This window comes from Varroa jacobsoni, unplaced genomic scaffold (genome assembly GCF_002532875.2).
Source record: "Varroa jacobsoni isolate VJ856 unplaced genomic scaffold, vjacob_1.0 scaffold_416, whole genome shotgun sequence".
Taxonomy (NCBI): domain Eukaryota; kingdom Metazoa; phylum Arthropoda; class Arachnida; order Mesostigmata; family Varroidae; genus Varroa; species Varroa jacobsoni.
The window spans coordinates 29,733-55,331 of NW_019213318.1; the positions used below are offsets into that span (position 1 = coordinate 29,733).

The 25,599-nt window shown below is 44.4% G+C and overlaps 1 protein-coding gene and 1 long non-coding RNA gene across 2 annotated transcripts in view; one reads left to right on the forward strand and one right to left on the reverse strand.

Annotated features, from left to right (window-relative positions):
• Positions 1-25,599, forward strand: part of LOC111260250 (uncharacterized) — a 51,034-nt gene that overhangs the window by 8,669 nt on the left and 16,766 nt on the right. Inside the window, exon 3 of the mRNA XM_022832849.2 lies at positions 4,045-4,276. Coding sequence (XP_022688584.2) covers positions 4,045-4,276 — 232 coding nt within the window. The remainder of the gene's footprint in view (positions 1-4,044; positions 4,277-25,599) is intronic.
• The window catches only part of LOC111260253 (uncharacterized), an 11,357-nt gene continuing 3,250 nt past the window's right edge, over positions 17,493-25,599 (reverse strand). The window contains exons 2-3 of the long non-coding RNA XR_002680206.1: positions 23,945-24,044; positions 17,493-18,771 (exon numbers count right to left, since the gene is read on the reverse strand). This is a non-coding gene — a long non-coding RNA (uncharacterized LOC111260253). The remainder of the gene's footprint in view (positions 18,772-23,944; positions 24,045-25,599) is intronic.

Here is a 25,599-nt window from a genome sequence, read left to right on the forward strand (position 1 = left end):
AAGTACATTTTTCGTTGCCTATGTGGATAAGCAATTATTTTCCATATGGCACCCTTGAATAGTTTCGTTCTGTTAAAATTTGCTTGCACGCTAATTCAAGACAGATTTACATGTTTGTACTGTGCCATGCCATGACACCTTTCTGTGATATCAGGGGGCGCTGAAACTGGCCGCCGTCCGCTTCAGGGAATCGGGAGTTTTTCATTGCTTTTACGATGGCTAGAGAAACAGCGGCCACATCGCCTAGATCTCTGAGCAGCTCAGGTTTACAAAATTATTTACCTCGATGCAGTTCCTTCAAGAATACCTCTATGGGGATATAGCGTTTGAGAAACTGAATAATCAACAAACGAACATGTTTATTAGCATACAAATGCACGTGCCCTTTTACATTTAAGGCGTTCTATTACTCAGGGTTATTTTCCAGGAAAGGCTATTCGACTATAAGAGTCGTAAAGACGACCTACCGGCCTGAGTAAAGGTTTAGGAGGCAAATGCCTTTGACAAAAAGTGACGGCTACGTTCGTCTTCTGTGGATACGAAGCTTCACTGGCGTACTCAATACATAATCTATACTTCGTCGCGGTATCATACATAATAGGCTGTTTCTCTTCAACAATCCGATCCCTGCAGATTGCACATAACTAAGGAAGGGCGCAGAGACCTGGAACAAAACCTCTGGCCGAAAGGTAAAGCCGAAAGCTCAAACAGCAGCGAAAAATGACGGAGACGTGTTGCAAGACCGCCGTGACTACAAGTAACTGAATGATAGGACAAAACAGCTTACGTCTCTTGTTTCTCAGCATAATGTGTCCTGTTGCAAAACTGTGGCCTTCGTACTCGACACGTCCTGCCGACTGCGGCTATTTCCAACAGTTCCATTCTTGAGTGAGAGCAGGCGTGTAGGACCATAGAGTAATAACACGAAACAAATAGACGATAAATGGTTATTGTGGTCCTAAAGATAAGGACGTAAATTGAAAGAATAAGCAAGCGTTCGTGATGAATTCCTCTTTCCGCTGGGGTTGGGGTTTGTCGCCACCGTTCGACCCGCGCAGACTACCGGAGGCGACGAGTGACGCGTCGATGACCACAGGCCTACCAGACGTGTGTTTACGGACACGAGCCTAGCATCAAGATAAAAAAAAATTGATTAACTCGACCAGCAGAAATAACATCAGTGACAACAATAGCAGCGGCATTGATCACTTAAGTGGCAAATTGGTCGAGTTTGCTTAATCAATTGGCTCCGCTTAGGCCGGCGAGAGATAAATTCCGGTGTTGGAGTTGGTGGAGGAAGGAGGTCTATGGGCAACTGTACGATCATACGCTCAGGATATTACCAGCTTGTAACTATTCGTATTACTCATTGAGTGAATTAACGATGGTCGCTTCAACGTCTCTAGTAGTTGTACGTGTCTGCGTCTGTCTAACGATGATCGCGACAACGTCGCTGCCAGTGATATTAGCAGGCGGTGGGCGATTACTGCTTTCTAATGACCCACTGGTAATCGTCATAAACGTGCTAGTAATTGGGGTGATATTTTGGCAGTGTTTTTCTTTCGACTAATGATTGTTATTGAGCATCAAGTGACAACATGAAGACGGAGCTTTGAACTAAAAACTAGATCAGTTATCATAAACGCTGGTTTATTATTAACGCTAAGGACAATGAGTGAGTATGCTGTGTTTGATCAAGCGAGGATGTACATGCTAGGCACGAGTTCTTCAAGTGTTGAGAATGCCTCATGAGTTCGCTTTTACGCTGAAATGATACGAACGGAAGGCCTATGGCAATCATTACGCACTGCAACTAATCCTAGTTGGATGATGTATACTGTGAAACGTACTATTTTTCAGTCATGTCGTCATGTACCGACGACGGGGATCGTTCTCTGGTATGTCTACCTCTTTCAATGAATTTCGCTGAGTTTCTGCATACCCCGCGCTTCTGTAAAGCAGAAGCTCCTGTTTTCAAAAACTGCTTTCATCCCTGTTTACTGACGCTTGGTTGTCGGTAATGAGCTTAAACACCGGAATAGTACATGCTCTATACTAAAAAATTGCCCCGCTTTGGGAGCACTGTTCTTGGGATTGGGTTACACGCCCAGTTCAACTTCTTCCCCCTTTGAGAGGCCAGAGTTACGTCTGTGGCATTTAGAGTTGTGATGATCGCGTTGTTTTTTTTTTTTTTTTTTTTTTTTATCATTGTGGTTACTATGTTTCTATTTTTAATTGTTGCTGTTAATCCTATTCGTCGCTGCTGCTTATGGTAGTGACGATGGTGCCCTTGTACCACGCAGCCGATTTAATCTTGCCCTCGTGTCAACGTTGTTATCGTCGACGGTGGTCGTTCTTATGGTAGATCATCATCTTTCTTAGTTTTTCTTTTTTTTTTTGGTGTACTGTGCCTATCTTTCTGCATTCCGCCACTGTGTGTGACGGTGGTGTTTCTGTTGTTGCTGCTGTTGAATCCCCCTCCGCCCTCTTCTTTCTTTGCCCATCCAGAGCATCCCTTAGCTCTGCTTCTTCCTGATGATCATTGTTTTTGTCCAGTAGCAGCTAAATAATTGTTTTGATATTAATAAATACAAGTAAGTATTTTAAATGGGCGCTAATGCTGGTGGTAGCGGCGATTTCGGGCACAGCATTAATGGCAGCGGGTTAGGCGTTAGCCCCTGACGACGACGAAAACTACTGCACACCGAGGGACGAAGACGGGACCCGTACAGCGAACAGCCGAAGCTGAAAGCACGTATCGAGTGAAGAAACAACGGTGAGGAGCGAAGTACATGAAAAATGATATGCAGAAAACAGGATGAGTGGAGGCGAAGTAGATGTATCCAAGTTTGTTAGAGAGCCGCTGGCGACTGCGGTTGCCGCTCTGCGCTTCCGTACGACAATAGCTTCTCTACCTGTCGGTTGATACCTTGCGCGTTCCGCTCAACCGGTCAAAGGCTGCTGGGAGCCGGCGTCCAGCGCCTGTACGGACGCCGTCCTTTGGTGCTGGTCAGCTGGTCCTTTCAGCGCAGTTCGTCAGTCATTGTCATAACAGCAATAGCAACAATGTTATCATAATAGCAGGTCCTGTCGTTTGTGTTTGTTGTTATCTTTTCTCGCCAATTAATGTGAGAAGATCGCTGTGCAGCGCGTGTTCAGTCATTACTTACGAGCAGAGAGTAGTAGTGAGATCGCCTAACAGAATAGCAGGTACAACCATACAAAGTAAGACTTTGTAGTGTCTTTCTATATATGGCGCTGGAGGCAAAATGGCATATCATCATTATGGTTGGTGGATCACGGCAGTACACGGCGGGCAAAAATATTTCATTTCAAGATGTGTGCGACGCATGGATGCCTCATCTCGCTAGCTAACGCTACGAAAGGCCGCTGCTTTGAGCGCTTAGTTCAGAAACTAGGATCAACTACGGGGAAAAGGAAAGAACCAACTACGTGGGCCAGCAACCACCAATTAATAACATTAAAGGTGGTGCGGAACACCCTGTGTGTTCAGTCTCTTTCACCTTCACTACAACAACGACAACAATAACAACAGCAAGAACAACACGAACGAAGGGGAGAACAAATCTCAACACAACCTTTGTAATCACAGAACTAACAACTAGGTTATCACGCTCAGACGAAAGAGGCCACCTTGACTCGCGCGGAGTATCTTAGTAATATAAAACACTACGTGACACTTCACGAGGGGCAACTTTGCACAACATTAAAGCGGAACTGCATTAAGTATCATAAACCAAACACACACTGCTGTTTCCAGGCTTGCCATATGTAGATCAATGTCAAATTGAAAATAATACCTTTAAACGCGCGTCTAGTGGCCCAAAGGGGCATAGGGAATTATCAATATGATCTGCTACGATGTACGTTTCTCTAATGAGAAGTTGTGCGTCTGTTATATTAGAACAACATATGGGTACGATGTACCTTTGTAAAAAATATAGGATGGGAATTAACGATGTACATATGCTTGCAGGAAGTGACGTCAAAGGATAACCACTGTGTGTTTGTATACTATTTCAGGAGACCGGTTCAATTAGACCAGGAGTAATAGGCGGTTCGAAACCTCGTGTCGCTACACCTGACGTAGAGCGACGAATCGAAGATTATCGAAGAGAAAATCCCCGAATCTTCTCTTGGGAGATCAAAGATCGCTTGCTTAAAGAGGGCATTTGCGATTCGAATACGGCACCGTCTACCAGTTCAATATCTCGACTTCTTCGTGGAAACGGTAGCGATCAGCCCGGAAGTGGCGGTGCTTACGAGCATGGTACATCTGAAGCCGGGAGCGATGATGATAAAAAAATGTTCGAGCTCGGCCTAAACCAGGACATTATGAATAATCACAGTCCAGCCAGTTTGGGAATCAGTCCACTGTCGAGTAGTCCTTTAACCTTCGGCCCGAGTACTAGCCCTGTTCAGTCTCAGACGAACATTGCCTGCGGAAATACTACAAAACAACATAAACACACTATCGACGGAATCCTCGCGCCAGATTCGCGCATCAAAGATGACTGTAAGTGTATTCAGCTTTTCTTTGCATCTTCCTTTTCCCTGTTTTCGTAGATAGCAGCACGCACATTGTACAACAACTTATGGGCCGTATGAAACGATAGTAGGTTGAAAAAGGAGTATTCATCATTGTTTGCAGAAAGACAAAAATACGAGTTAAGGATGTGTTAGGATAGAAGCTCTATGAAAAGGCTTGTCTAACCTTGTATATGACAACATTTCCTAAAAAAAAAAAAAAAAATATTTAACCTATATTGGCCTCTTTTTTTTCACCCAAATCACCTACCAGGCCATTTTTTGGTTATGGTGCACGCCATCTTTTCTGTTTTGAAGCGCCCGTTTTAAGAAGAATGTTTTATACGTGCCAGCCTGTAACAGCTGCGTGATAATAATAATAATAATAGCTGAGAATAGAAAAAAGAATCGCATCATGATTAGCCAGGTAAACCGTTTAGAAACGGTGCGAAGTTTGACGGATTTCAGAGAGCTATTTTCCGTACAGAACATTGCTAGCAACAAAATGCGTTCATATTTGAAGTAGATATTGACTCATATTAGTCCTGTTAATTGATAACAATATTAATAAAATTGTTGATAACAATTTATTGCGACAACGAAAGGACTGCATCCGTCTTTCTAATAAATCGTCTATAGAACGGAAAAATCACATTGTGGCACTAATGAAAACTGCAACAGCGTGATCAATACCGCAATCGAACAACCGGCAAACTGTACCCCGGTGACAAAAACAGCTGAAAATGGTATATTATTAGTTACATTCTAACGAGCGCCCCCCTGACCAAGTGACCTATGGCGATTGTTTGAGATTTGCTTGAGTTCTCCTTGATTTGACAGCGTTGAAACATAGACGTTGGCCTGATTGTTCATGTGCCGCGTAGACATAGATCCCCTGCGTTTTTTTTGTGCCGACAGCACACCCATTCGTTGTACAATCGCTGTTCAGGTCTGAACGAGTCACTATTGCTACTATGACGGTGATCGATCTTTCTACTCAGCTTCGCAGTATTCGGCTTTCAGAGACAGAGAGACAGACGGTAGTAGATGCAGGCCTGACATGCACCGCTCGTATGACGAACAAATTGGAAGTGTTTAATATATAGTTGGTAATGTGACTGCAAGTTTCAATCAACGCTTTTCGTTGACGTGTACAAGGTAACGCCTCGATGTTTTGAGTTTTGCGTCCGGTATCGCCGTTAGGCGTCCCATCATACAGACGGCTAGCTCGCGGCACAGGACGAACCGTCTATGTCCAGGTCTGAACTTACCTATGTATGTATATACCCATATAGGTCTTATATACATATATATGGACGAAGTCTATATGTACAATAGTGTGTTTAAGTTTGACATGGTCTCTTCTCTGTTACTGTTTGTACATGTGGTGGTGCTGCTTTGTCGTTCGTTCACAGCACACGCGGAAACGATACTGGCTCAGTAATGATGTACCTACCTGTATTTGTCAGTAAAACCGCTCGCCTCGAAAGCGGTCCAATGGCCATCTAGATAAAACGTTTTTTCTCATATAAATTAAAAGAAGACGAACGAAATAGAAACAAGTGTCATTATTTGTTGTGACCCGATATTGACGTAATACGTGAGTTTCCATATACGTCTGTTAGACGAACGGCCATTTCATGCGTCGACCACGTAATGGTGTGTTGCGTCCCGCAACGAAAGTTCTCAATTTCGAAGTAAGCAGAAGGACCAACAATAAGCAAATGTGTTGCAGTCGTACCTGTGGCATACAAAATCCATTGAAATATCGAAGAAGAGAAGGTAAAATGTGCCACTCCTTGTTCAGTTCGAAACTAGACAGTTGAGATGGATTTATGCCGATTGCTGCGTCAACGAATCGGACCTGCAAGATAAATAGTGCAGGTGGCCGTACACGGACCCATCGATTGTCTCCAATATGCGTCGTCCATATTTCACTTTGTTGCTTCGTACGACTGTATTCTTTGTCCCTTATTTTTCCATCGTGTTCCTTGGAGCCTAATTGAAATAGTTACTCCTGTTTCTCTACTATTTTTTTCTAGACGTACGTTACATCTGTGTGATATGTGCCGGCTGGGCCACTATTCGCACTGTTATAAGGAGCTGTCCTGGTCGGTGTAGCGTCATCGTTTGTCCGCATTTACCGTTAATGGATACTCGCGGTATAGCTTAGATAATTAAGTCGTGCCAAGGCGTCGGAGGCGACAGAGTGGTATCGACAAGCAGCGTGAATGCGATCTGTTCCCGCGGTGCCTGATAGGGTAGGGCCCTGACGGACATTCATATCGGTACATTTGGTGAATCGTAATAACCTGTTTTGTGTATCCCGGGGATAGTAATAGCGACTCGAGCACTTTACAAATTCAAGATTTCAATGAGAAATGAAGATGGCATACGACACAACACAAGTTCAAGGAGTGTTACGGAATTAACATACGTTTAATTTGTAAAATTCAATTGTTTACTAGCTATGGCTATTTATAGTAACAATAACGTATACAAATGTTAAAGACATTTTTTTTTTTTTCTAAATTTTTGCATACTTAATTGATGTACGCGCAACGTTACGTAGGACTTGTTGCTATTCTCACAAGTTACATATGTGAAATTTGTATCTTACACAAGGTCAGATAAGCAGCAATCCGAAATAAACGACTGAAAGTTATATCTATATATTAAAAATCATCTATCGTGCTTGAATATAGATGGCGAAAAAAACACTAGTAGATACATAGAAATTCTGTTATTTCATACAATAGATGGCGTACGAAGTCTTTTATTTATGTAATCAAGATAAACTAATTATCCCCGGTCCAGCGGATTCGTCGTCTTTGGCGAGATGTATATTTTATACTAATTACTAAACGGATAATTACGTTTTTACGGTAGCGCACACCGTTGCCCCTCTCACCCTTTCTATTAATATCTGTGTATGTTTGTAATCATCTTCAAGGTTAGTTTTCTACGAAATGTCTTCCCTTACCCGTCGCACGTATTGTTCGCGCCATAGAGTAAATAACCAGCGCGAAAATTAGCGAAGCAAATCAAGAGAGCAACGAAAGTCGTCCTTCGTACGGATTTCCTTCCAATGGAATTGAAGCTCCTTTCGTTTTTCCTTTCTGAAGCTTGAAATCTTAATCTTTGTTTATGTGTGTCCGTATACACGTACGATATACTGGCTTTATCGTACGCTACTGTCCACGAAAGTCTGCGCGAGAGAAAATTACATTTGGCAGGGAAGATATGATGAACGCTGATGGAACGGCTGCCAGAAAAAGCAGTATTGAAGAATGAGCCACAGCTATGCTCTTTACCAATAGAAAATAAATGTATATTATGTCTATGCAATTATGGTACAGACACGTGTGTTACTCTTGCGAACAGAAGAAGAACTGAACATTGCTATTGCCGGCGAAAATTTGAATATTTATAAGGCCATAGAGCTTGTCTAGTCGTTTCGTCGGTCCCCTCTGAAAATGCTCACGTATCAAGTCTAGGCGTCGTGTCCTAGTCACTCACACAAGATTTTTCAGCAAAAATTTGCAACGATTGGATGGCAAAAATGCATAGAGGTCTATCTCTTTTTCCGGCAGCTATTCGCACCGAAAGACGTGGCGTTCGTTTTAGCTTCATGATTTTCTCGCTTACTTCTCCCTATACGTCTCGAAAATGTGACACCTCCTAATAGGGCTAAATGTATTGTTTCTTTTTGAGTAATATTAAAAGCTTTACAGTCATACCTGAGAATTGTAAAGAAGAAAAAAAAAAAAGCTATAAATTCCCTTGTCTGCTTTTCTATTGAACTTGAGATTAATTTAAACCATGGGAAAATTTAAGCGTTTGTTTTGTACATATTTTGCAATATGCATGCGTGAAGATGATCACTAGGCAAGACTAGGCTGTCTCTCGTTGTTTGCTTGTATGTATATGTTGCTATAACATGTACACTGTGCCTATGAGTGCTGAGAATGACCAGGCCAAAGTAACATGCAACGGCCAGTATAGAAGGCAACGATATGTTGTTGTAGTGATTTGTTGCAAAGTAGTTTTTGTTTTCAGCCGCGCTGTCATGGCGCCGCGACTTCCAAGGTCCGCTAACACCAGCGGCGTGTCGTGACTATGTATGGTCGGCCGATTTCGCCGCCGCCGCTGAAGAAGGCCAATAAGGTCCATCTCTTCAATTCTTCAGCTCGATTTTCTTCTGTTTTATTGTTACCTGAAGCAACAGTCTCTGCTACACTAACGCACATGGACGTATTTTCAGCGGATACATCATTATAATGATGATTTTTTGGGTGGTGGTGGTGGTGGTGGCAACGCTTAAAGCCCTTGAGGTGGTCTCATGTACGCTGGGACAGCCGTTCTTCCCAATGACGGAGCTTCTGTTGTTGTGGTCGTTCTTTTATAGTTGAACTTGTTGCTCTTTATATTGTTGTTGCTGCTGGCGTCGTAGTCATTCTCGAAATTGTGAGCCAGTGCTGCGCCGGACACCAGGACACGCCTTACGCCCGGCCGCAGCATCTAGCAACTACATATCGGGGAAAAAACTATATATATATCCCCATTGGCTCTTCGTGCTGTCAGTCGTGCCAGTCCTCCTACCGCCAGATGGAAGTAGTACACAGCAAGTAATAAAGATTATAATATTTCTACTGATTATATTTTAATTATGCCGCCGTACCATCGCCTACGTAGCAGTGCAATCAATCTCTGCTTGTCCGCTTTGCGTCAGTAGTAGCGAGGCCGTATTAAAACGTTGTGGACGTTGCTGTTGTTAAGGTTGCCAGTGGCTCGCAGGCCACCCACTGCTCGCGAAGGACCGCAAGGACCCCGGCCGAGTACTGGGCCGAGAACAACAAGGAGAAACGAAGGCGAGGCAGTGCAGTGCACAATTCAACGAAAGAGCTACAGGACATAATCGATGCCTCTGATCTAGAGCATATGAGTGTTCGCGCAGAATTGTCAATGCAGAGCTTTTCGGGTTATTAGGAGCTACGATACTTTAAGACCACAACAGCGGTTTCTTGCATAGATCAGTACGCAGCACGGTGCCAATGATATTACAGAAACCGTAAAACTATCGTGATTAGTGAGTTATGCGTCTTGCTGTTAGGCTGCCCTGTTACTCATTGAAAAGTTTTGCGATGAGTACAATTAACGGGAGCACATAGATACGCATTTATTACGTCGGCACAGTAAAACGTCGTAGATTCACATCATAGCCTTTACTATTTCGTCGGCTTAGTACGCCATAATGGAACGTTGCAAAACAGTTAGATGACCTCGTTCTGCATTCAGGACATCTTTTTTTGCACACAAGCCACCGCAAACTAGCCACAAGTGTTTATGTAGGGTATTACCTTGAAGATGTCGACGGGTGACAGCCTTGTCGGTTCCTGTGTCGTCATGTGTTTTAATCAACCTTCATAGTATTTTTGACGAAATAGCGGAGAGCTGGTAGTGGACAAGCAGATACAAGTTAGCTGTCAGTAATGGCGCAGCCTAACGTCCTATTACTGCAATTCGTCTCCTTTTATCGATGTTCTCCACACAATGTTACGCCGCGTTCAGCTTCTTCCAGACCGTAACGTTGTACGGGGCTATAAACCTCAACTTAGTTTCGAGATGAGAAGGCTGTTTAGATGTGTTAGTCAGTGGTTCTGGCTCGTGCGTGTGACAAACGTCTCAAAATTAAACACAAATCAATTCCATGAGTGGATCACTTTAGGAAAAGGCTTAGTATAATAAGGAGCAGGCCTTCTGATAAATCATTGACTATTCACGGCAACTAAAAGCAGTTCCGAGAAACTGAACGAGTGAAATATATTCGGATCCACAGAAGTCAAAGATGAAGATCTTTTTCTCCTGTTCTACAATGAAACCTTCAAGGGAAAAGTATGTGTAATACAGGAAGGAAACGTCTTAATGATCTATTGAATAGGACCCTATTTTAATGTGCTGAACCATAACTGAATGAAAGCATTCTGCATCACTTTGAAGGCAAGCAACGTCTGAGGTTCGGGTAATTTGCTATTGCATAGGCAATGAGCTTTGATTCAGTCTGCTCGACGAGGCGTTCGTTAATGCACCGCATTTTTTTTTCGCTGAAGAATATATAAGACAAGTCTGCTTAAATACTTTCAGCTTCCGTTAGGTAAGCTTAAACGATTAAGGATCGAAGATCTGTTTCTCGAACTGGGTATAATTAAAGCTTATTGTTAATAAGTGCGACCAAAAATAACTTACCAGTTATTCGTGTCCGATTAATACTATTTGTATTGCACTTTTCGGACATAAGCAGGAACATTTAACTAGCACAGTTAGTATACAAACCCTTCGAGCCTACCAGCCTCGATCGGTGGCGGCTTTGATCACGGCATTATGATATTTCGCTATATTGCTATACTCAATTTCAGCCATAAACATTATTTTTAAGCAGTAACACCTGGCGTTGTAGTGGATACTTGATTTTTTCATTTTGGGTTTCATCCTTCCGTCAGCGGTTCTTAAATCCTGCCAATATCTATTCAACCAATAGATCTATTCTTGATGCAGAAGGGTCGATGTGCGCGGATCTCATGCACAGTCGTGTTTCAAACCCGAAAGTCATTTATGCCCAAGGCTTATCAGCATCATCAACTTCATATTTATCGCCATCAGGGGCATAATCGTACCATCATCTATCTAACTGCTCCTACCTACTAGTCAGTTGCATCAAAAAACGCATCATTCTATGTTTCCACGGCAAATGCTTATGTCTAATTGGTCGAACGTCGCCCCGTCCGTAACCGCGCACGCGAAGTGGATGTCCGTAAAGCTAAGGTTGAGCTAGACAGAATACGCTCTGACCCTGACGGCGGCGCTGTCTCGTGCATTAGCAACAATAATCTTGAAAAAAAACGATGAAAAGCAACAAATTATATTATATAGTAAGTCATATCGACATTGCAAGGACATAAAAGACAATGTGCCAGTCATCATTGGCCTGGATGGACCCAGAGGTAGAAATACTTAGGGGAAGCGTATGCGTGTATGTAAATTTCTAGGAAAAAAAAAAAGTTTTTATCCTTTGCTAACAAAAATAACAATAAAAATCGCAGATCATGGGGCAAAGCTTTCAAAGAAGTATGAAAGCATTTTACGCGAAACCACACTACGCAACGTCGACGTTGCGTTACTTATTGTTGTTCCGTTGAACCTCGCTTTCTGTGACGCCTTATGTTTGTTCCACTTCACTCCATTGCCGTTACCCTACGCCAGGCCTACTCGTTGATATTTTCGTCAAATATTGTCCATTACAGGTAACAGCAGCAGGTTAGAATTATCATTAAGTAATCCTGCAATCTGTGTGTTCTGCAAATGGCTGACATGAATCGTACCCGTCGTTAGATGAAACGATCTTAAAAGCTACATAAGAAAGCATTATTTTAGTACCAGCAAACATTTACAGACAATCCTTTCATTTGCTATCTATTGTTATATTATAGCTCTATCATTCCTGTGCCAGAAACCAATTCTTATGTAAGTGCCGCTATCTACTGCTACTGTTGTTAGCAGGTGTTGATGCCGTGAGAGATGTGACGTGATATGAGCGTAGAAAAATCGCAGAAGTCCCCTAAACAGTTCTCCTTTATTGCTTTGAAACCTTTTATTTGTTTTCTACCGGGGTGTCATCAACGGTCACCGCCACAGACGATAACAACGGTAGCACTGCTGCTGTCTCACCTTTTTTTTTTTTTCTGTCGTCGATAATGTTGTTGCTGTTGTTGCCGGCTTTGACCATGTTTCGATTTGTTGTTTACCCAGCAACACTCTATATGTACAATACAACAGCGGCGGCAGCCGGTGACGACAACTACAACAAAAGCACAGCGATCCCCTAGACATTCTGCGCAGTCTGTTGGCAGTAGCAATCTGTCCGACCGCTTGCCGGACGTCATTCCTCTCCGACGGCCTGAACGGGGCCTACGCGCTGTGTCCAACCACTGGTAAAGAATTGAGTAACAACAGATAAGCATAACAACAACGTCATCAATGAAAGGCATCGACAGAGGGACGGCGGCATGGTACTACATATGGCAGCAATGACACCGGTTCGCGACCAAGTCTTCGATAATCAAGAGTGAGTTGTCGTCGCCGCTGGTCGTCTCCGAGTGGTCGTGGCTTTCGAGTTGCCTTCGTGACAATATGTCGGTAGCAAGAATACTGATTCTGACTGCTCTGACCAGTAAATTCTGACAGTCAGCCGACATTCATATGTGTATACAATGATAGTACATCTACAAATAACGTAGGTGTTTCGCAGTTGACCTAAAGGCTGAGCGATCGACCGGCAGACAGGTAGATAGACGATGGTCAGTAGTCGACCGCTAGCTGTCGCTATCGGCGCCATAGCCCCACCGTCGAAGCGGCTTTCGGTGGCGGCGGCGGCGGTGGCGGCGGCCTATCTCTCGTTGGCTTTTGCTTTGCAGCCACGGGCGAGGCAGTAGGAATAAACGGCAACAACTGAAAATCAACGACGACAAGCCATCGTTGTCATCACTCATTCATTCAATTATTTTATTACTGTTACTGCTACTTCTGGCTCTATTGTCACCGCCGGCGTTGCTGTACAATAGACGTCCAGACACAAAGAGACGCTGTCTGTTACCGTAGATGCCGTCGGGCAATGTTCTCTGTGGCTGTGTCCTGAATTCGAGCCGGACAGCTGCGAGAGACGATGAATTGAGAACGAGTGATGGCCAATAAAGCCGAGATGAACAGTGGACCGTGCTGGTGGCAGCGTCTCGGCTGAACACTATTTTCGATGACATTCGTTGCGAGCGCTTCTCCTTACAGGCTCGCCTTTAGTTCTACGCCGCTGCTGCTTCTGCTCCTGATGAAGCTCTTCAACGACAAGCGAAGGTAACACAAAAGTGCGGCTACCATTGTTGTTTTGTTGTTTCGCCACTGCTATTGCTGCCGACTGTTGGCCTGAGCATCCTACAGCGGAACAGTGGGCGTTTGCTATTGTTGTTGTTTGTTACTCTCAATAGAACGGACGGACGGACGGACGGACGGATGGACGGATGCGCGGAAGTGCGCTGTGAAATCCTTGGCTTAACGCCACCTTACCAAATGATACCATCGAAGCTACCGGTGTGCAGGACAAACGATATAGTCGACTATCGTCTCCGGTTCCTAAGTCGTACTATTGGTCCTATGAAGTGAACGTAACAACAGAGCAATGGAAACTGGCCACCGTTCTAAAAAGTAATAGTCTACAGATAATCGAGTAGCAAATGTGGGTCGATGGAGTTAATCCAAAGCACGCTGCAAAGAGAGCACAGCCATATATATGACAAACATGTGTATATCGAGGCCTTAAACTCTGTGCACAGGGTACAATCGTTGTCCCGAAAAAGCAGACGATTTTGAGTGGCCGACTTGATCTGAATGACAGCTACCTAACCTACGATCATATGGCTGAATTAGCTGATAAATCGGCGCTGCTTAAATATGCGAACTATCTACAGTGATAAGACCATAGATACTGAACGTGTGCGTACGTTATTTTATCTCCCAGAGCCTCGTCAGCTAATTGACAATCAGTCACTGCGTGATTCTGCGATCCTCCTCTAGTTTTCAATAGCCTGCATCTACCTGTCGACTATTGAGATATGAAATGTACAGAATACGATCTCATTTTAATAACGTTTAAAAACAATACTAACATACTTCAAAACCGAATAAAAGCCTTACTAGCTCAATTAACCTGTCTCTAGTGGTTCTTTTAAACCGCTGTTGTTAATACTGATCTATAGATCGATTTTTGAAACGTCTGCTGCACAAAATCGCAAAGTGTCGACGCTAACTACAACTGCCCCGAGTAAAACGGTAGACAAACCGAGGCGCCATTATCGTATGCTCATTAACGTGCTCAGACACTTCGATCACCCGGAGCATGGTAGCGGTACACAGATTAGTTAGTCGACGGAAAGAGCTCTCGATAGCCTGAGATAGGCCGTGAGTACCACCCTGTGCTCACGCACAGCCGGACTTACAAACGATTTCTCATCCCAGCCGAACACGCGGAGGAGCGAAGGCAGGGCGAGAAGGGGAGGGGGTATGAAGGCCAAAGAGGGGACAGAGATCAAAGCGGCCGTAGTGCATGGCTTCTTCTAAACCGGCTCCAAGTAATGGCGCCCTCACTAACGGCTCCGACAGTAAATGCAGCGGCCTTTCAAAACGGCTAGAGATAGACAGTAGTCTATCAGCGATGGCATTTGCAAACATTGGTTAATCTATTCGAATCTTTGAAGGAGACCCCCTCGTACGGCGCCGCATATTTAGGGCCCGATCCATATAATAGGTGGAATGCCACCATGGACCAGACGATTCCGTCTATTTTATCCGAGTCGTGAGTCCGAAGTGATTCAGTGACAACGATCATGACGATGGTCTGATACGACTTATGTTATTATCGATGGTGCTGACGGCTAGATTCACGGAGGCTATATACGCATATATATATATATATATATATATATATATATACACGTGTAAATGTGTAACGGCATCTTGTTTTCTATTGTTTGTTTTCGTGTCTAAGAAAGTTGCCCCCATTTGTCGTCCCATATCTCTGCATATGCTCCTCGTTAATGCCGTGCGGTCAGACCCACATGTCGTAGATTGCTGGTATACTGCAACAGAACAGATGGTCATAGTAAAATGAACAGCAAACGACAGCGCAAGTATACGTACGACCTTCAAATAAAACCAAGTGACCATATTTCAGTTGTTTATGTATCTTGCCAGCTACAGGACTGCTGCGAGACTATAGGGTAGCAGACTGGCGAATACCGACATGGATAAGATGATTACGGCTAGTACACTCATAGACTCCTGCCGGTAACACCATAAAATAAGGGGTCTAAGTAAGCTAGCAAATATGCTGCTTATCGATTTACAGATTATAGTCGAAAGATCATTTGTGCTTCTACCCTATACGAAGCTTTCGTCAACATTCTGCCTTTTCCAGTTCATCGTATTGGCTGGCACTGCAGCCAGGTATTAGAACATTAGGCACAGCCCAAAACGAGTGTCAGCAGAACTCATACCTAACCCAGTTCAGGGCACGATTAAGAACCAGGCAGTTTAGCAAAGGGTCCGGCAGAAAAAGCAAACACTAATAGCGAGTGTGATCTAACCGACTGCTAGAAGGTATACGGATGAAGCACTGCGAGGAGAGGCAGTTTTCTAACACGTTAGCATTGAAACGACATCCGTCTAATTACTCCCTGCGTGCGTGACGTAACGCTAAATACGAGCTCTTTTTTTGATTAGTGATTTTGCCAATTGTTCGGAGACCCTGTACTAGTAATTTTTGAGCTCGAATCACACCACGTAACCGATATGTGTCCACATGTTTGTACATGTACATAGCCAACAAACCGGCGACCTGCCACCAGGTCGCAACACTTAATCTTACGATCAGTCGAGCCAAATCGGCAGTCGGATAGAAGTAATCATTGTCTGTTCGCTGGAGGTCCGCGCTGCTTTAGTCAGCGGGCAGACAGCATGGGCCATCAGCGGGTCCCAATAGCCCGATGTCAGCCTTAGCGGTAGCAGCATCAGCAGTAGAACACTGACGAGACCCCGTGCCGCTCACAAGGAAACGTGCTCCTGAGCCGAGGCGACGAATTGATCGAGAGGCGCGCACTCGCTTGCCTACACGCTCCTTGCGGCGAACAGGACCACACAGGCCGGCATCGCAACTGTTATAGCCATGGACCTTGCGAGTCACCGACCGATTGACTGAGTGACTAACTAAGTGAAGGCGCTGCCGCAACGTGAATGGCTTGAACACACGCAGGCAAACGCGGACACGGAGACACTCACATCGATGCCACCTTCAGACTAGCGTAGCTATAGAAGGCCAACAAGCAGAGAGGGTGGAAGAAAGTCGAAAGGTATATACGGGCCGACTCATGGATGCAGGCCGCCGACCTGACACGATCAAGACCGACCGTATCGCCGGGAACAGATCGAGGAATGAGCAGCACCTCATGATCGAAACATGATCAAGACACGAACGTTCACAAACAGCAACGAATTGAGGTGGTTCGCAACATGCCTATGTAAAATAATTGAATGAACCTATGTGGCCTCGCCGAAACTCGTACGAGCGCGGAACGTGTAAAGATGACCGTTAGCCTGTACAATTAGCTGGCTTGCTACGTAGGTAGGTAGGTAATCGGGATTGGCCCGGCAGATAAATGTGTCTGTTTAGGGAGACAACATTTCGTTAGTAGCGGCGTAATCCGTGACATCTGTATGTAATCTGTATGCGACTGTCGCGCCGGGCCGGGGGAGAATATGTTTTCGCATGATGTCGGCGTATACCGAACCGAACAACAAAACATCAGTGATAGCATATGCTGTGGCATAAATACGCAAGCTCTTTAGCTGGATACATAGATGAGCTTTGCATAGGATCGCTAAGAAGCAAATGTAGCAGACGATGTTGTTATAACGACAGAAACGGGCAGAGCAACTGATCCGCGTAGAATAATTGTAAATATTGTGTTAGGGGGGGGGGGGGGGTATTTACTGGGGAACGACGCTCAACTGAGCTGACTTTGGAAATGCAATTGGTTTCAACTTTACTTCGAGAGTCAAGTAACTTATAGGTATTATAATGTAATAATGTCCGTCATTACATTCGATGGAGAAACGCTCTCAAATGCTGGAAATATTCAACGCACGATTACCCCATGCTAGAACGTCGTTTTTCGATAGCAAGACGGAATAGGATGCTACAACATAATAGATGGATTATTTTACATGCTTCCTGGCAAAGTGTTTCATACTCAACCTATCTTGAGTTGATACTTCGCGACCTTGTACTTCATCAAGGGGAATTGCTTGCATTCGTTTTATTTTTTTTACTAAAAGAAACTTTAAAAGTGTTTGGATCATTGTTTCTTGAGCCCTATCAAATGTTCGTCGACGCTTGTCCCTGAACGCTTAGTTGGCATGGTACAGGTCTGCAACGTCCAATACTTTTTGAGCTGGTTAGCTGTTCGAAACTCTACGACCTCAATTTGGTTCTAAGGTATTACCTGCATCATTGTAATGACTTAAATATTCTCGTTAAATAGGACATCATTTTTGATAGTATTTAACGATGCCGTGTGAGTTCCGTGTATAACGGTAAGGTCGACGGTAGGATTCGACGTAGGACTCGATGCCTATCATATACGCCTCTTAGATTATCATAGTGCGTAAAGCTCGCTGACTTTTGGATGACAAGGCTATGTAATTTAATTGCCATATTTTTTAGCATTTTCTTATATTATATCGTTCGCTTTTTTTTTTTTTGCAATAAAGGAGTTCTCTTTGCCTTAGAGTATTAGAAGGGTTATACAAGGCCGCCTTCGGTAAGGTCTATTTAAAGGATTTTTTCCGCCTATATATATATCATTTATGCATATTCCGGCTGCGTAAACCACCACTAAGTCCACCAACTCAAAATTTTAAAACATCTTATTCATTTCAAAAATCATTATGAACATTCTAGGTCAGCACATGCTTTCACGATTCTGATACTTCGGGCCTGAATTTGTACTGAAATTTCGCTTCGGGCACCACAAATCTACTGCCTGCAGCAATGCTTATGATATTTTATAATGACGGGGTAAGTTGAAACGCTTTGTATAGCTAGCAGCAGCAGCAGCGTCCGTTGTGAGTTGGTATCAACCACGTAGTCGCCACCGCTAACCACTACGGCCTATGCTCAATGATCCGAAGAGGCGCTTTCTCAAGCTTACCAGCCAAGCGAGTTGTACATATCTGTATAAATACACATCCATCTATCGTTGTTCAGTCGCTTGATGACGTCCCGCCTTTTCCATTGGCAAAAAAGGGGCGGTGCTTGTCGCTTCGGGGAGAAAGCACGATTACCAGCCATAAGTCGTTCGTCCACGGCGGCCGCCACTAACGCCGACCGTTGCTGTCGCCAACGCTGCTGCCACTGAGACCACCAGTTAAGACAACGACCAGCGGGAGGAGGAGGGAAGAGAGCGCGCGGGTTGCTATTATCGCCGGTGTCGTCAGCGTCGAGTAGAGCGGCCAGCGGGGCTCTCGCTGGCCCCGCAGTTTGGTAAAATGGCCACGGAACAACGTCGGCGACAGGAACAGCTGATTCTGGTGCGGTTACTGCACCAGCAGCAGCAGCAGCACCTAGAAATAACAATGTAATGGCCGATATTGCAGGTGATTCACTTGTGGCATAAGGGAAAAACGAGAAGGGAGTGTACAGTGGGTTGCAATGGCAGTGCACGCAGTGTATGCCGCGGTCTATCCGACAGCTGTCATAGAGTTTGCTGGGGTCTATGTGGTTCGAAAACTTTGAGATGGCACCAAAGTAGGTTTGGCCAAACTCGTCTGGCCTTGCAGTTATACAATGAATGGAATTGCATATTCTGATCGTAATTTTTAAGAACGAAAATATGTGTGTAAGGCGTGTGCACTATTTGGACGCAATGCGTACGTTAAGTGCACAACTCTAAAGTCTTTGGTTCTGTGCCCACATGAGACAACGTTATATTTTTCGATAAGCCAAGTTCCTTATAATGTAAGGACATTTTGGTCTTAGCAAAATTTGAATATTGCGTTCTGAGCCTTACAGAGGCCCCGTGTAGGATCGCGGCTAGTAGGTAGTTGCTTTTTGTCCTACGAGACCTTCAGCAATAGCAAGGGGTGAGTGTCTTCTAAGTTTAGTGGTAGCTTCACTCAGGAAAGTGTATCCGGATGTCAAGAGGTGCGTATTAAAACAGTTCTCATCTGAAAGCTTCCTCTTAATATGTTTAGTGTGGTGCTTACGTGAATGCCAAAATAATGTCTCTAGGTCCGTTTCTAGCAAAAGGCACCTAACACAACAAGGTGTTTGCGTGGGGGTTGACAATTAAAACTATGATGATACGTCCGCACCAGCCAAAATTAATTGGTTACTGGACAGCACTCACATTTCGTTTCTGTTCCAGCAGTGGCATAGTTCAATATCATCCCGTATATATAGCATAACCCGAATATAAGCAAGTTAACATTCTGTTTCATATTTATCTTGTGGCGCCACACGTTGCTATGACAAAACCACCCCCTTAAACGGGGGTGCTGTGTCCTAGAGCGATCTCGTTTCAACTCAATTGTGGACGCTGCAGCGATGTTTCCAGCGTCAACTATAAAACGCACTAGACATAGCTGCAGCTGATATAATCAGTCAAGTTGGCCCTTTCCCTGACTGTAGGACTGGCCTGGCCATTGGAATTCCCGGATCTCCAAGTCTCGTGTGATCATCGGTATCATCCTACAACAGCCGCGAAAGAGAAAGACTATTGGCCCACGTTACGCCAGTGACGTGGTGGCCAAGCAAGTATCGACACGTCGTTTGCTTCGTCAGCTTCTTTTTGTTCTCTTCGATTACGATGTCAAAGATGATTGTGCTCTCTGCAACAGTAGGAGGAAGATGAACGGAAAAGAATCAGATGTCCTTTTTATCATGGAGTGGCCTGCGTCGGTTACGAACCATCGCAGGACCACCCGGTCGTCTCCGTAATGTACCGCCAGTCCAGAACGCGTGTTGTACCTGTATACCCGAACCGTTGTCGTGATTGTCGCTGTTAGATATTTTTGCTCGATGGTGTCAGCTTTGCTGATGGCCTGCTATTGTTCCTGTCGTCGTAGTCGCGTCGAGGCGCGCCCCTCGACGCCTTCGATAATACGATCCTACGTCCGGCATACATGATTGACTATTCAGGCCCAGCCGTGTCCGGAGTTGTAAGCAGTAGTATCTTATGTAGCTGTGCTATCAAGCGGTGGAACAATGGGCCGATGACTATTTGCGGCAAAGCGAGTGAGCAAAACGGACAACTCGCCTCGCCTCGGAAAGGAACGGAGAAGGGGGGTAAATATTGGAGACGTGCACACCTACAACGCAAAACACTACAGCATGATTCTGTGTGCAGAAAACGGGAAGAGCAAGTTAAGAGCACGTTGCTGCGATCGCTACTCATCATCATTGCCCCAGATGGAATAGCTGGATGAAATCGACGATCTCACGGATTCGGCGAATCCTAAAGATCCGAACGCTGAATTACGATGGGATTTAAATGTTGCCTCGTGCTTGGAGAGTTGTTTGGGTTTGATCCGTTTATTCGGGCGTGTACAATGGAGAATGCATCATATGCTATCCCAATTTAAGGCGGGCCCTATAGCAAATATTTACCTATTTAGTTATCCGTTTAAAGTCTGTAGCCTCGCTCAGAGCTTTGTGATACAGTGAGCTGGCAATATTAACTAAAAATAAATATGTTATATTTAATATACAGCTGTTCCTCCTTGTACTGTGCCGCCCTAAAGCCCATGTCCATTTTTGTCTAAGTTTTGCACGTTCATACGTGCTCTGTTGAGTACTATTGCATTATATTAATCAATTTCGACGTGCGCCCTCGTTCCGCAAATGTACAAATCTATCATTGTCATCAAATAGCCTACAGCGATAACTGGCATAATTATATAGGTCACGGTTGAGCAGTCCTACCCTGCACGTCGCGGCCTTCATCGTCATCATCATCGTCATTGTCATTATTAGGCACGAAGCGATAATCCGTTGTGCAGTTGTTCAATAGCGATCGAGTGTTAATCTCTAAGCACCGATGACTATTGTTTACTGTCGTTGTATCTGTCTAACTGGCGATCAGCAACACCGTGCCATTGCTGTGGTTGTTACCGAGTTCATTGCTGTTTTGTATTGACGACCCCGAACGGACTTGTTCGGTGTTGCGTCGGCCGAAGATAAAAGGCCCAACGCCCTCTGGGTGGTCGCTGCGCCCGATGTGGTCAAAAGGCGAGAGGCACTCAGCAGGACCGCGTTGCAGGCGACAGCGCTGCCACGACGCTCACCACTGTCGGCCGCAGCGGCTGCTGTCACACTTCGTAAGTGACATTAGCAGAGATTGGCACAGGCCCTAACCGGCGTCCGGTCAGAGATACCTACGAATGTCTGAGGGGTTCGCTGCGGTATCAGCAACGCCAGCAGCGTCCACCGTCGATCATCTGTAGACAGAACGGTTGCCGTCGTTCGACAACTGAGAACAGTTCATTGTTAGGCCCTAATGAAATTGCTGATGACGTTTCGATATCAGAGACGACGAAGTGGCATACAGCCAGATCTACGTATCGTCTGATCGACAAATCAACGTTATTTACAGGTTATTCTATCTGATCGAAAACGTTGCCAATGTCCGAGCATGGTTCGTCTTAGCTGCTACTCTGCCATGCGGCAAAGATTTTCTAAAGCATTATAACTGCTGCAGACAAAGAAACAGCGAACGCCTGATATACTGAAAGTAAAACGTGAAAATCTCATCGGAGAGACGAAACAGTAAGGCTGCTTACTGTTCTTTTCGACGATACCGCCACTGATTAATGAATTGGTGGCCCTTTTGAATTCCCAGCGGCGACTGGGTCTGGCCTGTATGCTGAGGTGTCCTTCGCTTCTGACTGGCGTTTGCGTATGCCGGTGGCGAAAGCTGTACAAAGGGGCGATTCGAGGGCCTATTTGCTGAACTTGATACGTGGCCACAAACTGAGCGGGCTGTTTTTATGACAAATGATGTTGAATTCAATTTCTTTTTCGTGACGATTAACCGGAATACAAGTCAGCTATAGACATACCTTACGTTTCGAGTTTATTTAATCACTTCACATTAGTTGTCTTCGTATTGTACATAATTTCATTGCCGCGTGGAGTATAGAGCGCGCTTACGACCGTGAAGGTTTTCATTATCCTTGATTTTTTTTAACGCGCGAGGTTACATTGTCGTTGACTGTTGTCACATAGTTTGTCTTAGACACATGCATTATTGCATGAAACTGTGTTTTGTGAAGCATCAATGCTCACACTTATGCCATGAACAGCTAGCTTCTGGTCGCAGGCGGGTTCTTTCTGTATTCTTACTAACTGTACTGTAAAAACTCACATTACCTTCATGACATTGGCCTTTTTCTGATATAAGCCTGTGTTTGTATTGTCCTTCGTATTAATTCGGCTGGTGGGTCTTATGTTGATGCGCTGCCTCAAATGGTCGTCGCATCCGGTCGATGCAATCCCTTGCCACTACCGTTGGTCTGAAGTTCACCATTGACGTACGTTTAGACTATGACCCCTTTCCACTGTCGATGTCTTCAATGTCGTTCCTTTTCTATTAATTTGCTTGCTTGGTCTTTTTCTTTTTCCTACTGAACGTTACGATGGTGTATCGGAGCGATGAACGACTTTCGGAAAGACATCAACATAAACATCAATATTGTCAGAGGCCAACACGCACCTTCAGCAATACATGTAGACAAAAAAGCCAGTACCTTTTTATGGTGGGCAGCTCAGTGTTGAAACCACTACATTCGCAACAGCATCGTTCGTTTAGTGTCCTTAAAGCATTTGCCGATGCCTATCGAACGACCTTACCCGTAGTTTGTCTCCATTTTCGGATCCTCAGTATAGGACAGAGATGAATCTCTCCATCCTTTACCCTCTTCGACTCTTAGCTGGTGGTCAGACTTGGTCGCCTGAACCTTCTCAGGCCTGAGCGACTCGTATTGGTGACGCGCGTGGATGCGCATGACGTGAGCACTGTTAAGCGATATCCGATTTATCATAGTTATTGATGTAGGTACCACTAGCAACGATGGTGCCTGATGATGATATCGCATCTTCTAATAGCTCTCATTCAGGACAACTTTGTCATACTCAGAAACGGTGTGCAGTTACGCCACTAGAGGTTGTTACCTACATCGCATAGAGGTACGCGTTTGCAATCGATTTTTGTCACATATTCATGTATGATACGATTAAGCCGTAACGAACTTGGACGTTCGATGAGCAGCTTGAATCGGACAATATGAACCTACGAAGCGGCGTCAGTGCATGACCAGGAACTTTAAAGCCAGTACAAGTAACTGTCACTAATAAGAAGTATTTAATTTTTTCGTGCGTCGTCCAACGCCGCATTTAGCATTGTAGAACACTGATTTTTCCCTCCTCCGTATGGCCGTATATCTATCTACCTATGTCTTTGATGCCTATGCTAATGCAACGCGGATCGACCAAATGTGATTGTACCACGAGAGAATTTTCGTTCATCGAAAGGTCACCGAGCGAAATGATATATGTCCGTTGTTGACAATCGTTGATAACAACATTATAGCCAAGTGGGGCTGATTAAGCCCAAGTGAAATCGAAATAAAAGGAGTGACCATACAGTTTTACACCCCCTCGCCAAAAATTTACCGAAACAAGGTTTAATTCTGATTTTCTTAAATTTAATAATTAGTAACTGAATTCTAAACGGCTCACCGTATCATCAGAGGAGTAGGGCAACGACTCGAAGTTTCAACTCTCGTGGCAATAGCGTGCGATCTTATGCCACCGTCGCGTGCAGCTTTATGAAGCGGGCCTGGAAGGAGGTCAAATTAAAGAGAATATGTGATACGCGTGTGTATGTTTATGTGTGTGTCTATATGTGTGCTTACTTATACGCAATAATCATGTTCTTAAGACCAGCTTTAGGTTGAAGCAATGATGACAAGGATATTAAATTTATTATCAATAGTAATAACAGCCATTACTCTCATTCTCACTTTCATAAAAATAACATTAAAAAGTGATTGTAAGAAATACGACAATCAACGGAGGAATTACGCCAAGCACCAAAGAAAGAAGTTATTTTTCAATATGTTGGAGTGGAACAATCATCATACTTTTCAATGACTTACAATTAATCCGATAATTTTGACGTTAAGTTCGATTAAATCTAGATCCGATGCTTTAATTAACACGGATCCTCTCATGTAATCGCTATAGTTAATGCGGAACTTCTATGGCTGTATAACACTTTAGCAGTCCACTTGTATAAGTACGTAACACATTTTCGTCAATTTGGAGAATAACTTTTAAAGGATTCTGTGTTTTAATCAAAGACAGCTTTTTCCTGAACCGTAACCAGGCCATGCGCCTCGTTCATTTCTTTCCGATTGTAGGAACCTTTGATTAACCTAGCCTTCCTGAAAATTTTTCCTTAGGTCTCTTTTTTCAGGTTGTACGATGCTTTCTTTACAAGCATATGACATTCAAATCACAATAACAATAATAGCTGGAACGGTTGCTACGCAGGGGGCGTATCAAGACCATGCTCATCCGTTTGAACCAAACCGGTTATTTGTCAAAGTTGAAGAGTCGAGATGGTCTGTACATGCAGTTTGTCTCATTCGTTTTCCGTTGCCGTTCTTTTAGACACCCACTCCTCTGACAAACCCATTCTGGCGTTGGTCACGTTCGTTCCGAGTAATAATGATACTACTTGTGGGTTAGGGAGAGCCATTCGGTAACCGAGCGTTGACGTTGACGGCCATTGCCTTTGCTTTGCTTTGTCACCAACAGTCTCGGCGGGATCCGCCTACCTAACGTCCTGTTTCGACTTCTCATCGTCGAGCGTTCGAGCCTACCGTATTCCGATTCAATCCGTCTGTATTTGTACTCATTTCCTTTGATGTCGTCGTTGATTTTGTGGCAGAGTTGTTTGTTGGCAAATTGTAGTTATGGGGGGGGGGTGCGTTTACTGATTGAACAATTGTTATCGATCAACCGATCGAAAGCTGTGAGTGCTCATGAGAGAATCGAGCGGGCGAAAGTGTTGTCTGCGGTCCTGTCTTTTGCCAGCGTGAGATCGTGATGAACTCGTTTAGCGTTCCATTACTATCATTGATGCTCTTAGAAGAAGGGAGACAGAAAGAATAAACGACGCGAGAGCGAGAGAGGGAAACGCTAATCAACGATTTGTCCTGCACACGTGGTCATCAAACTAGTAATACGCCCCTATTAAACATCGCCAGTGAAGAGCTTTTACCCATATTTCGTGCTGGCTTAGAGTGTTTTGGCTATGGCTTATGGTAATAGAGAACTGCCCCTATCGAAATATGGACTAACCAGTAAAACGTGGGAGAGACACGATG